The 15,295-nt window shown below is 51.8% G+C and overlaps 1 protein-coding gene across 1 annotated transcript; it reads left to right on the top strand.

Moving 5' to 3' along the window:
• Nucleotides 1-9,841: 9,841 nt before the first annotated feature.
• LOC123403018 (cation/H(+) antiporter 15-like) lies at nt 9,842-12,506 on the top strand. The gene has a single exon (XM_045096997.1). It carries the CDS (start codon nt 9,842-9,844, stop codon nt 12,467-12,469), a length of 2,628 nt encoding a protein of 875 aa, XP_044952932.1. The 3' UTR covers nt 12,470-12,506.
• Nucleotides 12,507-15,295: the final 2,789 nt, after the last annotated feature.

Below are 15,295 nucleotides of genomic sequence, written 5' to 3' on the forward strand. Positions count from 1 at the left end.
GGGAACACTCGCATGGGAAACAAAAAATTTCCTACGCGCACGAAGACCTATCATGGTGATGTCCATCTACGAGAGGGGATGAGTGATCTACGTACCCTTGTAGACCGTACAGCAGAAGCGTTAGAGAACGCGGTTGATGTAGTGGAACGTCCTCACGTCCCTCGATCCGCCCCGCGAACAATCCCGCGATCAGTCCCACGATCTAGTACCGAACGGACGGCACCTCCGCGTTCAGCACACGTACAGCTCGACGATGATCTCGGCCTTCTTGATCCAGCAAGAGAGACGGAGAGGTAGAAGAGTTCTCCGGCAGCGTGACGGTGCTCCGGAGGTTGGTGATGACCTTGTCTCAGCAGGGCTCCGCCCGAGCTCCGCAGAAACGCGATCTAGAGGAAAAACCGTGGAGGTATGTGGTCGGGCTGCCGTGGAAAAGTCGTCTCAAATCAGCCCTAAAACCTCCGTATATATAGGTGGGAGGGAGGGGGCCTTGCCTTGGGGCTCAAGGAGCCCCAAGGGGGTCGGCCGAGTCCAAGGGGGAGGACTCTCCCCCCCCAAACCGAGTTGGACTAGGTTTGGTGGAGGGAGTCCCCCTTCCTTCCCACCTCCTCCTTTTTTTTCTTTCTCTCTTGATTTTCTTCTCCTTGGCGCATAGGGCACTTGTGGGCTGTCCCACCAGCCCACTAAGGGCTGGTGTGTCTCCCCCAAGGCCTATGGGCTTCCCCGGGGTGGGTTGCCCCCCCCCCCCCGGTGAACTCCCGGAACCCATTCGTCATTCCCGGTACATTCCCGGTAACACCGAAAACCTTCCGGTAATCAAATGAGGTCATCCTATATATCAATCTTCGTTTCCCGGACCATTCCAGAAACCCTCGTGACGTCCGTGATCTCATCCGGGACTCCGAACAACATTCGGTAACCAACCATATAACTCAAATACGCATAAAACAACGTCGAACCTTAAGTGTGCAGACCCTGCGGGTTCGAGAACTATGTAGACATGACCCGAGAGACTCCTCGGTCAATATCCAATAGCGGGACCTGGATGCCCATATTGGATCCTACATATTCTACGAAGATCTTATCGTTTGAACCTCAGTGCCAAGGATTCGTATAATCCCGTATGTTATTCCCTTTGTCCTTCGGTATGTTACTTGCCCGAGATTCGATCGTCAGTATCCGCATACCTATTTCAATCTCGTTTACCGGCAAGTCTCTTTACTCGTTCCGTAATACAAGATCCCGCAACTTACACTAAGTTACATTGCTTGCAAGGCTTGTGTGTGATGTTGTATTACCGAGTGGGCCCCGAGATACCTCTCCGTCACACGGAGTGACAAATCCCAGTCTTGATCCATACTAACTCAACTAACACCTTCGGAGATACCTGTAGAGCATCTTTATAGTCACCCAGTTACGTTGCGACGTTTGATACACACAAAGCATTCCTCCGGTGTCAGTGAGTTATATGATCTCATGGTCATAGGAATAAATACTTGACACGCAGAAAACAGTAGCAACAAAATGACACGATCAACATGCTACGTCTATTAGTTTGGGTCTAGTCCATCACGTGATTCTCTCAATGATGTGATCCAGTTATCAAGCAACAACACCTTGTTCATAATCAGAAGACACTGACTATCATCGATCAACTGGCCAGCCAACTAGAGGCATGCTAGGGACGGTGTTTTGTCTATGTATCCACACATGTAAATGAGTCTTCATTCAATACAATTATAGCATGGATAATAAACTATTATCTTGATACAGGAATTATAATAATAACTATATTTATTATTGCCTCTAGGGCATAATTCCAACAGTCTCCCACTTGCACTAGAGTCAATAATCTAGCCCTCACATCACCATGTGAATTACATTGTAATGAATCTAACACCCATACAGTTCTGGTGTCGATCATGTTTTGGCCGTGGAAGAGGTTTAGTCAGCGGGTCTGCTACATTCAGATCCGTGTGCACTTTGCATATATTTACGTCCTCTTCCTCGACGTAGTCGCGAATGAGGTTGAAGCGTCGTTTGATGTGTCTGGTCTTCTTGTGAAACCGTGGTTCCTTTGCTAAGGCAATGGCACCAGTGTTGTGACAGAACAAGGTTATTGGATTCAGTGCGCTTGGCACCACTCCAAGATCCGTCATGAACTGCTTCATCCAGACACCCTCCTTAGCCGCCTCCGAGGCAGCCATGTACTCCGCTTCACATGTAGAATATGCTACGACGCTTTGCTTGGAACTGCACCAGCTTACTGCACCCCCATTAAGAATAAATACGTATCCGGTTTGCGACTTAGAGTCGTCCGGATCTGTGTCAAAGCTTGCATCGACGTAACCTTTTACGGCGAGCTCTTCGTCACCTCCATACACGAGAAACATCTCCTTAGTCCTTTTCAGGTACTTCAGGATATTCTTGACCGCTGTCCAGTGATCCACTCCTGGATTACTCTGGAACCTACCTGCCATACTTATGGCCAGGCTAACATCCGGTCTAGTGCACAACATCGCATACATGATAGAACCTATGGCTGAAGCATAGGGGACGGAGCGCATATGCTCTCTATCTTCATCAGTTGCTGGGCACTGAGTCTTACTCAATCTGGTACCTTGTAAAACCGGCAAGAACCCTTTCTTGGACTGTTCCATTTTGAACCTTTTCAAAACTTTATCAAGGTATGTGCTTTGTGAAAGTCCTATCACGCGTTTTGATCTATCCCTATAGATCTTAATGCCTAGAATGTAAGCAGCTTCTCCTAGGTCCTTCATAGAGAAACTTTTATTCAAGTAACCTTTTATGCTCTCCAAAAGCTCTACGTTGTTTCCAATCAGTAATATGTCATCCACATATAATATTAGAAACGCCACAGAGCTCCCACTCACTTTCTTGTAAATACAAGATTCTCCAACCACTTGTATAAACCCAAATGCTTTGATCACCTCATCAAAGCGTTTGTTCCAACTCCGAGATGCTTGCACCAGTCCATAAATGGATCGCTGGAGCTTGCACACCTTGTTAGCATTCTTAGGATCGACAAAACCTTCGGGTTGCATCATATACAACTCTTCCTTAAGGAAACCGTTAAGGAACGCCGTTTTGACATCCATCTGCCAGATTTCATAATCGAAAAATGCAGCTATTGCTAACATGATTCTGACGGACTTAAGCATCGCTACGGGTGAGGAAGTCTCATCGTAGTCAACTCCTGGAACTTGTGAAAAACCCTTTGCCACAAGTCGAGCTTTATAAACGGTCACATTACCGTCAGCGTCCGTCTTCTTCTTAAAGATCCATTTGTTCTGAATAGCCTTGCGGCCCTCAGGTAGTATCTCCAAAGTCCATACTTTGTTCTCATACATGGATCCTATCTCGGACTTCATGGCTTCTAGCCATTTGTTGGAATCTGGGCCCACCATTGCTTCTTCATAATTTGCAGGTTCATTATTGTCTAACAACATGATTGATAAGACGGGATTACCGTACCACTCTGGAGCAGCGCGTGATCTCGTCGACCTGTGTGGTTCAACAGAAACTTGAACTGGAGTTTCATGATCATCATCATTAACTTCCTCCTCAACCGGCGTCGCAACGACAGAGGTTTCCCCTTGCCCTGCGCCACCATCCAGAGGGATGAGAGGTTCGACAACCTCGTCAAGTTCTATCTTCCTCCCACTCAATTCTCTCGAGAGAAACTCCTTCTCGAGAAAAGCTCCGTTCTTAGCAACAAACACTTTGCCCTCGGATTTGAGATAGAAGGTGTACCCAACTGTCTCTTTTGGGTAACCTATGAAGACGCACTTTTCCGCTTTGGGTTCCAGCTTTTGAGGCTGAAGCTTTTTGACATAAGCATCACATCCCCAAACTTTAAGAAACGACAACTTTGGCCTTTTGCCATACCACAGTTCGTATGGTGTCGTCTCAACGGATTTTGATGGTGCCCTATTTAAAGTGAATGCAGCTGTTTCTAATGCATAACCCCAAAATGATAACGGCAAATCAGTAAGAGACATCATAGATCGCACCATCTCTAACAAAGTACGATTACGACGTTCGGATACACCATTACGCTGTGGTGTTCCAGGCGGTGTCAACTGTGAAACAATTCCACATTTTCTTAAGTGATCACCAAACTCGAAACTCAGATATTCACCCCCACGATCAGACCGTAGGAACTTGATCTTCTTGTTACGATGATTTTCCACTTCACTCTGAAATTGCTTGAACTTTTCAAACGTTTCAGACTTGTGCTTCATTAAGTAGACATAACCATACCTACTCAAATCGTCAGTGAAGGTGATAAAATAACGATATCCGCCGCGTGCCTCCACGCTCATTGGACCACACACATCGGTATGTATGATTTCCAATAAGTCACTTGCACGCTCCATTGTTCCGGAGAACGGAGTCTTAGTCATCTTGCCCATGAGGCATGGTTCGCACCTGTCAAGTGAATCAAAGTCAAGTGACTCCAAAAGTCCATCAGCATGGAGTTTCTTCATGCGCTTTACACCAATATGACCCAAGCGGCAGTGCCACAAAAATATGGCGCTATCATTGTTTACTCTAACTCTTTTGGTCTCAATGTTATGTATATGCGTATCGCTATCGAGATTCAATATGAACAATCCTCTCACATTCGGTGCATGACCATAAAAGATGTTACTCATAGAAATAGAACAACCATTATTCTCTGACTTAAAAGAGTAACCGTCTCGCAATAAACAAGATCCAGATATAATGTTCATGCTCAACGCAGGCACAAAATAACAATGATTTAAGTTCATCACTAATCCCGACGGTAGCTGAAGTGACACTGTGCCGACGGCGATTGCATCAACCTTGGAACCATTTCCTACGCGCATCGTCACTTCATCTTTCGCCAGCCTTCGTCTATTCCGCAGTTCCTGTTTCGAGTTGCAAATATGAGCAACAGAACCAGTATCGAATACCCAGGCACTACTACGAGAGCCGGTTAAGTACACATCAATAACATGTATATCAAATATACCTGATTTTTCTTTGCCCACCTTCTTATCTGCCAGATACTTGGGGCAATTGCGCTTCCAGTGACCCATACCCTTGAAATAGTAGCACTCCGTTTCAGGCTTAGGTCTAGCCTTGGGTTTCTTCGGCGGATTGGCAACAGGCTTGCCGCTCTTCTTCGAATTGCCCTTCTTGCCTTTGCCGTTTCTCTTGAAACTAGTGGTCTTATTCACCATCAACACTTGATGCTCTTTACGGAGTTCAGACTCTGCGACTTTCAACATCGCAAACAACTTGCCGGGAGACTTGTTCATCCCTTGCATGTTGTAGTTCAACACAAAGACTTTATAGCTTGGCGGCAGTGATTGAAGGATTCTGTCAGTGATAGCTTCTTGCGGGAGTTCAATCCCCAGCTCAGCTAGACGGTTTGAGTACCCAGACATTTTGAGCACATGTTCACTGATAGATGAGTTTTCCTCCATCTTGCAAGCATAGAATTTATTGGAGGTCTCATACCTCTCGATCCGGGCGTTCTTCTGAAAGATAAACTCCAACTCCTGGAACATCTCAAATGCTCCATGACGCTCAAAGCGACGTTGAAGTCCCGGTTCTAAGCCATACAAGACTGCACATTGAACTATTGAGTAGTCCTCCTTACGTGCTAACCAAGCGTTCTTAACATCCTGATCAGCCGTAGCGGGTGGTTCATCTCTTAGCGCAGCATTAAGGACATAATCCTTCTTCCCAGCTTGTAAGATTAGCTTAAGATTACGAGCCCAATCTACAAAGTTGCTTCCATCATCTTTCAACTTAGCTTTCTCTAGGAACGTATTAAAATTCAGGATGACTGTCGCGTGAGCCATGATCTACAACACAAATATATTCAAGGTGGACTTAGACTATGTTCAAGATAATTAGAGTTCAACTTAATCAAATTATATGCTAAACTCCCACTCAAAAGGTACATCTCTCTAGTCATTTGAGTGGTTCATGATCCACTTACACTATCCCAAGTCCGATCATCACGTGAGTTGAGTATAGTTTCAGTGGTAAGCATCCCTATGCTAATCATATCAACTATATGATTCATGATCGACCTTTCGGTCTCATGTGTTCCGAGGCCATGTCTGCACATGCTAGGCTCGTCAAGCTTAACCCGAGTGTTCCGCGTGCGCAACTGTTTTGCACCCGTTGTATGTGAACGTTGAGTCTATCACACCCGATCATCACGTGGTGTCTCGAAACGACGAACTGTAGCAACGGTGCACAGTCGGGGAGAACACAATTTCGTTTTGAAATTTTAGTGAGAGATCACCTCATAATGCTACCGTCATTCTAAGCAAAATAAGGTGCATAAAAGGATTAACATCACATGCAATTCATAAGTGACATGATATGGCCATCATCACGTGCTTCTTGATCTCCATCACCAAAGCACCGGCACGATCTTCTTGTCACCGGCGCCACACCATGATCATCCATCAACGTGTTGCCATCGGGGTTGTCGTGCTACTCATGCTATTACTACCAAAGCTACATCCTAGCAAAATAGTAAACGCATCTGCAAGCACAAACGTTAGTATAAAGACAACCCTATGGCTCCTGCCGGTTGCCGTACCATCGACGTGCAAGTCGATATTTCTATTACAACATGATCATCTCATACATCCAATATATCACATCACATCGTTGGCCATATCACATCACAAGCATACCCTGCAAAAACAAGTTAGACGTTCTCTAATTTTGTTGTTGCATGTTTTACGTGGTGACCAAGGGCATCTAGTAGGATCGCATCTTACTTACGCAAATACCACAACGGAGATATATGAGTTGCTAATTAACCTCATCCAAGGACCTCCTCGGTCAAATCCGATTCAACTAAAGTTTGAGAAACCGTCACTTGCCAGTCATCTTTGAGCAAAGGGGGTTACTCGTAACGATGAAACCAGTCTCTCATAAGCGTACGAGTAATGTCGGTCCAAGCCGCTTCAATCCAACAATACCGCGGAATCAAGAAAAGACTAAGGAGGGCAGCAAAACGCACATCACCGCCCACAAAAACTTTTGTGTTCTACTCGAGAAGACATCTACGCATGAACCTAGCTCATGATGCCACTGTTGGGGAACGTCGCATGGGAAACAAAAAATTTCCTACGCGCACGAAGACCTATCATGGTGATGTCCATCTACGAGAGGGGATGAGTGATCTACGTACCCTTGTAGACCGTACAGCAGAATCGTTAGAGAACGCGGTTGATGTAGTGGAATGTCCTCACGTCCCTCGATCCGCCCCGCGAACAATCCCGCGATTAGTCCCACGATCTAGTACCGAACGGACGGCACCTCCGCGTTCAGCACACGTACAGCTCGACGATGATCTCGGCCTTCTTGATCCAACAAGAGAGACGGAGAGGTAGAAGAGTTCTCCGGCAGCGTGACGACGCTCCGGAGGTTGGTGATGACCTTGTCTCAGCAGGGCTCCGCCCGAGCTCCGCAGAAACGCGATCTAGAGGAAAAACCGTGGAGGTATGTGGTCGGGCTGCCGTGGAAGAGTCGTCTCAAATCAGCCCTAAAATCTCCGTATATATAGGTGGGAGGGAGGGGGCCTTGCCTTGGGGCTCAAGGAGCCCCAAGGGGGTCGGCCGAGTCCAAGGAGGAGGACTCTCCCCCCCAAACCGAGTTGGACTAGGTTTGGTGGGAGGGAGTCCCCTTCCTTCCCACCTCCTCCTTTTTTTTCTTTCTCTCTTGATTTTCTTCTCCTTGGCGCATAGGGCACTTGTGGGATGTCCCACCAGCCCACTAAGGGCTGGTGTGTCTCCCCCAAGGCCTATGGGCTTCCCCGTGGTGGGTTGCCCCCCCCCCCCCGGTGAACTCCCGGAACCCATTCGTCATTCCCGGTACATTCCCGGTAACTTCGAAAACCTTACGGTAATCAAATGAGGTCATCCTATATATCAATCTTCGTTTCCGGACCATTCCGGAAACCCTCGTGACGTCCGTGATCTCATCCGGGACTCCGAACAACATTCGGTAACCAACCATATAACTCAAATACGCATAAAACAACGTCGAACCTTAAGTGTGCAGACCCTGCGGGTTCGAGAACTATGTAGACATGACCCGAGGGACTCCTCGGTCAATATCCAATAGCGAGACCTGGATGCCCATATTGGATCCTACATATTCTACGAAGATCTTATCGTTTGAACCTCAGTGCCAAGGATTCGTATAATCCCGTATGTCATTCCCTTTGTCCTTCGGTATGTTACTTGCCCGAGATTCGATCGTCAGTATCCGCATACCTATTTCAATCTCGTTTACCAGCAAGTCTCTTTACTCGTTCCGTAATACAAGATCCCGCAACTTACACTAAGTTACATTGTTTGCAAGGCTTGTGTGTGATGTTGTATTACCGAGTGGGCCCCGAGATACCTCTCCGTCACACGGAGTGACAAATCCCAGTCTTGATCCATACTAACTCAACTAACACCTTCGGAGATACCTGTAGAGCATCTTTATAGTCACCCAGTTACGTTGCGACGTTTGATACACACAAAGCATTCCTCCGGTGTCAGTGAGTTATATGATCTCATGGTCATAGGAATAAATACTTGACACGCAGAAAACAGTAGCAACAAAATGACACGATCAACATGCTACGTCTATTAGTTTGGGTCTAGTCCATCACGTGATTCTCTCAATGACGTGATCCAGTTATCAAGCAACAACACCTTGTTCATAATCAGAAGACACTGACTATCATCGATCAACTGGCCAGCCAACTAGAGGCATGCTAGGGACGGTGTTTTGTCTATGTATCCACACATGTAAATGAGTCTTCATTCAATACAATTATAGCATGGATAATAAACTATTATCTTGATACAGGAATTATAATAATAACTATATTTATTATTGCCTCTAGGGCATAATTCCAACATGTCCTCCACGCCGGCGGCGCACGACTTCCAGCGGTACCACCCGCAGACATCCCGTTTCTCCTAGTCTACGGGCTCCGGTTCAGCGGAGGTGAGCGAGGTCGCACCTGGCACTCCAGACCCCGCGAGCATCGACCTCAACGCTATGTGTGTGGGCAGTGGATCATCCTTCGGGGGTGCGTGGAAACAGCCTCACGATCACCGCCGATGCCATGGGGAACACTCGCAACCTGTTCGATGGAATGTCGGCTGTGGAAAACGAGGCCAACCGGGTGTTCATGGAGGGCCTCATCTTCGAAGGTGGTGCTGGTGGCATTCCCTTATATCTCGACGAGACGCAAAGCCAAGATGGCCATATGCAAACATCTGTAGCGCGGCCGTGTACTTCTAATGATGAGAGAACCCAATCCTTCCCATGGTATCCTTCTTCGTTCATTAAAGGAACATATGTCATGATAGAGATGACCGAAGATATCTTTTTTGCTGGTGAAAAATGTCAGTAAAAAAGGCTTCGAGGACAAAGTAGTCGTCCATCCCATTGTAGTTGAACACTCTTAATCGATCCCTTAAACATGCTCTTTTGCACTTTTTCCTTTTGACCTTACTTACTTATTACTTTTTTCTTTTTTGAGGATATAGAAGTACTACCTTATTAGGAGTATTACTAGTGGAGTAGGTAATGATGAATGAATGAATGGATGGATGGAGGAGGCGAGGCATCCATCCAATCAATCAATCCATATATAGCAATCTCCAAGCTCGTCGCCGGAGCTTGGCCGGCCGGCCGGTCGGTCATATCTATCCATCATCAATCCATATATAGCAACCTCCAAGCTCGTCGCCGGAGCTTGGCCGGCCGGCCGGTCGGTCATATCGATACACCGACAAACAAAGCGAAGCGATCGAGCATGGACTCCGGCGACGAGTGCGCCGACGTGGTCCACGGCGACTACTTCATGGGCGGCATGATGGTGATCAACGGCCTCATGGCCATCGTCCTCCTCCTCTCCGGCCTCTTCCACTCCTTCCTCCGCCGCCTCGGCCAGCCCAGCATCATCTCCCACATCCTCGCCGGCATCGTCGTGGGCCCCACCTTCCTCGGCCGCGCCGTCGACCTGCGCCGCCTCGGCATGCAGAACGCCGGCAGCGCGCTGGGCGACACCATCTACTACCTCCGCATCATCTTCATGTTCTTCCTCGGCCTCGAGATGGACCTGCGCTACCTCCGCCACAACCTGCGCCGCTCCCTCCTGCTCGCCTGCGGCGGATCCGCCATCAGCCTCCTCCTCGCCGTCGCCGCGGGGCCATTCTTCTACGGCATGCTCCACCCGGGCACCGGCACCTTCTACCCGCAGAAGCTCTACACCTCCACCGCGCTCTTCATGCTCGTGCTCACCAGCACCGCCTCCCCCGTCCTCATCCGCATCGTCACCGAGCTCAAGCTCACCACGTCCGAGACCGGCCAGCTCGCCATCGGGGCCGCCTTCGCCACCGACATCGCCAGCCTCACCGCCATCAGCATGATGGTCGTCAACCCCACCACCTTCGGCCAAGACGGCAGGCCCCTCCCCAAGCGCTCCTCCTCCTCTTGCTCCACGCAGCTCCTCCTCTTCCTCTGGATGGCGTTCGTGGTGTGCGTCGCCGTCGCCGTGGCCGTCAGGGCGGCCAGGCTGATCAACCGGGTCAAGCGCGGGCGGCAGTACACCAGCAAGTACGAGCTGTTGGCCATGCTGATGCTCATCGTGGTCCTCTCCCTGGCGGTGCAGTTCATGGGGTACAGCGCCTCCATGGCCGCCTTCCTCATCGGCCTCGCCGTGCCGCGCGACGGGCCCCTGGCGCGCACGCTCGTGGACCGGCTCACCTACCCGGTGCACCAGCTGGTGATGCCGCTGTGCTTCGGCGCCATCGGCGCCAGGCTCGACTTCGGCGAGATCGGGCGGTTCACCGCCACCCAGTTCGCCTTCGCCGTGGTGTTCACGACGGTGGTGAGCTCGGCCGGGAAGGTGGGCGGCACGGTGCTGGTGGGGCGGTGGCTGGGCATCTCGGCGCGGGAGGCGCTGGTGCTGGGGTTCCTGCTCAACGTCAAGGGCTACTCGGACATCCTGGCCATCAACTTCGCGGACAAGAGCAACGTGTGGGGCGACACGGCGCAGGTGGTGCTGGTGGTGGCGTCCATCATCAACACCTTCATGGCCGGGCCGGCGTCGGCGGCAATCGTCCGGCAGCAGCGGCGCGCCTTCAAGTACCGCTCGCACTGCCTCCAGGACCTGCGGGTGGAGCAGGAGCTGCGGGTGCTGGTGTGCGTGCACGGCGCCGGCGGCGTGCAGGCGATGCTGACGCTGGCGGAGCTGTCCAAGGGCAGCAGCGCGCCGGTGGCCGTGTACCTGCTGCACCTGGTGGAGCTGCAGACGGCGCGCAAGTACGCCATCACGCACCTGTACAAGGACGTGCACAGCAGCTCCTCCGGGTCCGGCTCCAAGCAGGAGGAGGCGCAGTGGGGCTACTCGTGGGAGATGGACCAGGTGACGGCTGCGGTGCACGGCTTCGCCACCTACGACGCCGCCGTGCCGGTGCGGCAGATGACGGCCATCTCGAGCCTGGCGTCCATGGACGCGGACGTGCGCAACGGCGTGGAGGACGCGCGGGCGTCGCTGGTGATCGTGCCGTTCCACAAGGAGCAGCGGTACGATGGGCGCATGGTTTCGCGGCGCGACGGCGACAGCCGGCGGCAGCTGAACCAGCGCATCCTGGAGCGCGCGCCGTGCACCGTGGGGATCCTGGTGGAGCGGCGCCTCCCAAGCATGAGCATCAGCATTCTCGTGACGCCGGAGCGCGACCTCCCAAGCATCCTCCACCAGGAGGAGGAGCAGCAGCAGGAGTCAATGGAGGAGGGAGAAGAAGCGGTGGCGGTGCAGCAGCACCAGGTGGTGGCGGTGTTCCTGAGCGGGGCGGACGACCGTGAGGCGGTTGCGTACGCGACGCGGCTGTCGGCGCACCCGTCGGTGAGCGTGTCGGTGTCCCGGTTCATGCTGCCGGAGGAGGAGGAGGAGACGAGTCGGAATCGGAGTCGGAGGGGCATGTCGGAGGAGGAGGCGGAGGACGAGGAGTTCATGGCGGAGGTGCGCGCGCGGTTCGTGTCGTCGGGGCAGGTGTCGTACACGGAGCGGTACGTGAGCAACGGGGTGGAGACGCTGGAATCCCTAAGTTCCATGGTGGGGGAGTGCTCGCTGTTCGTGGTGGGCAGGGGCGGCGGCGAGGGCGGAGGCGGGGCGGCGCGGGCGGCGATGACGCGCGGCATGGCCGGGCTGGACGAGGAGGAGTGCCTGGCGGAGCTGGGCGCCGTCGGGGAGCTGCTGGCGTCGGACGACTTCGTGGGGTGCTGCGCGTCGGTGCTGGTGCTTCAGCAGCACAAGCTGCACCGGAGGATGAAGACGTGGAAGAAGCAGCAATCCCATTCCCAATCCCAATCCCATTCCCATTCCCATTCCCAGCTCGGCGGCCGCGTCTTGTCCTTCCCCGACGACATCTTCCAATGAATCATCGTCATGTCATTAATTTATTAATTTATTATTAGAAGATTATTATTATTATTATTATTATGGATACTAGAACAAATAGTAAGTAATAGACGAATTAATTAATTATTATAGAAGATGAGCGCATCAACACTATCCCTAGCACTAGAAGAGCAACCTGAGTTCTCAACCGTGAACACGTCATTGTGAAGAGTTGAAGCCGCATATGACGAACCGTAAGCTTTAAGACGACGTCTTCAGGAAGGTTACGACATCAGCATGCTGCCACCGCCCGACCCGAGGATCAGAATTTTTCCTGTAGGAAAGCTTCGACGACACCTTTAAGAAGGGAACAAGCTACGCCGTCGCCGGTCCGTCCGAAGATGGATCAAGTTTTCACCCTCGCCAACACTCACCACCACCGGACGCCACACCCCAGTGACCACGCCGCCCACACGGCCATGGCCACCGGGCAGCACCAAGCCACGACCCTGCCCAAGAGCATCGCGCTACCACCACTAGAGTCGCTGCCCCGACATCCAAGACCTTGCCACCCCCTCCCACGAGACCTGACACATCCCCACCAAAGAGACGGGCGAAAAGGTCCCACCTTTCGCACCCCTAGGAGACCCCAACGCCGAGACCCGATAGGACGGCCACCGCTGGCCTCCATCGACCCATCCTGCAGCCCCGAGCACGAGACGAGGTCAGTCCTGCAGCACCGTGCGCGAGACGACTCGGTCCTGCTGCACGGGGCGCGAGACGAGCGATGAACCGCAACTGGGATAGGGCCAGCCCTTTGATGGAAGTAGCGACCAGGTGACGCAGAAATGGGACGAAAGTCAAAACGATCTGCACGCAGACGAGCCGATGTCGAAGAAGCCGGTCGCCGCCGCAGGAAGATCAGTCGAGCCATCACGAAACGCCCACGACATCGGGAGGGACCACGCCGGACCTTCCCGCGCTGCCGCCCACGACCGGAGCAACGGCCACGCCCCGCCGCTGCCCTTCCCGCGTCGCCCGATGAGCTCCAAGCGTTGGAGCCGCCGGGCACGCCCCACCGTTGCGAGGCGACGCCTACTGACTCCGCCGCCAGATATAGCCGGATAAAGCAGAGGCCGACCGTGTGCCACCTCTCGATATGGGAGAACCGCATCCCCCCTCCCCCGAGGCCCAGGATGCCGGCCACCCCGGTGACGTCTCCCGCACCTTGATCCAGCAAGGAGGAGGGAGAGGTTGGGGAAGAACTCCAGCAGCACGACGGCGTGGTGTCGATGGAGAGACGAGGTCTCCCGGCAGGGCTTCGCCAAGCACCGACGAAGAGGAGGAGGAAGAAGGGCAGGGCTGCGCCGAGAGAGAGGCAAAAGTCTGATCTCCAATGGCCAAAAGTGCCCACTATATATAAGGGGAGGGAGGGGCGGCGCCCCCTTGAGGGTTTCCCTCTCCTGGGGGGCAGCCCTAGATGGGGGCTGGTGCGGCGGCCAAGGGGGGAGGAGGGGTGTGGCCCACCTGGCTTAGGGTTTGCCCCCCCTTTTCTCTCCCCCATGCATTGGGCTGAGTGGGGAGGCGCACCAGCCCACCTAGGGGCTGGTTCCCTTCCCCACTTGGCCCACCGTACCTCCCGGGGTCGTTGCCCCCCTTCGGTGGACCCCCGAGGCCACCTCCGGTGGTCCCGGTGGTCCCGGTGATGCCCGAAACACTTCCGGTATCCGAAACCATCCGTCCTATATATCAATCTTTACCTTCGGACCATTCCGGAGCTCCTCGTGACGTCCGGGATCTCATCCGGGACTCCGAACAACTTTCGGTAACCTCGTATAAAAATTCCCTATAACCCTAGCGTCATCGAACCTTAAGTGTGTAGACCCTACGGGTTCGGGAGACACGCAGACATGACCGAGACGCCTCTCCGGCCAATAACCATCAGCAGGGTCTGGATACCCATGGTGGCTCCCACTTGCTCCATGATGATCTCATCGGATGAACCACGATGTTAAGGATTCAATCAATCCCGTATACGATTCCCTTTGTCTGTCGGTATAGAACTTGCCCGAGATTCGATCGTCGGTATACCTATACCTTGTTCAATCTCGTTACCGGTAAGTCTCTTTACTCGTTCCATAGCACGTCATCGTGTGACTAACTCCTTAGTCACATTGAGCTCATGATGATGTTCTACCGAGTGGGCCCAGAGATACCTCTCCGTCACACGGAGTGACAAATCCCGATCTCGATTTGTACCAACCCAACAGACACTTTCGGAGGTACCAGTAGTGCACCTTTATAGTCACCCAGTTACGTTGTGACGTTTGATACACCCAAAGCACTCCTACGGTATCCGGGAGTTGCACAATCTCACGGTCGAAGGAAAAGATACTTGACATTAGAAAAGCTTTAGCATACGAACAATACGATCTAGTGCTATGCTTAGGATTGGGTCTTGTCCATCACATCATTCTCCCAATGATGTGATCTCGTTATCAATGACATCTAATGCCCATGATCAGGAAACCATGATCATCCATTGATTAACGAGCTAGCCAACTAGAGGCTTGCTAGGGACACATTGTGATCTATTTATTCACACATGTATTAATGTTTCCTGTTAATACAATTATAGCATGAACAATAGACGATTATCATGAACAAGGAAATATGATAATAACCATTTTATTATTGCCTCTAGGGCATATTTCCAACAGTCTCTCACTTGCACTAGAGTCAATAATCTAGTTACATTGTGATGTATCGAACACCCATAGCATTATGGTGTTGATCATGTTTTGCTCGTGGAAGAGGTTTAGTCAACGGGTCTGCAATATTCAGATCCGGTGTACTTTACAAATA

The sequence above is a fragment of the Hordeum vulgare genome, chromosome 6H (assembly GCF_904849725.1).
Source record: "Hordeum vulgare subsp. vulgare chromosome 6H, MorexV3_pseudomolecules_assembly, whole genome shotgun sequence".
NCBI classification, from domain to species: Eukaryota; Viridiplantae; Streptophyta; class Magnoliopsida; order Poales; family Poaceae; genus Hordeum; species Hordeum vulgare.

What these genes read in the sequence shown, in the direction of transcription:
- LOC123403018 (XM_045096997.1), top strand. Translation starts at nt 9,842, where the DNA reads ATGGACTCCGGCGACGAGTGCGCCGACGTGGTCCACGGCGACTACTTC.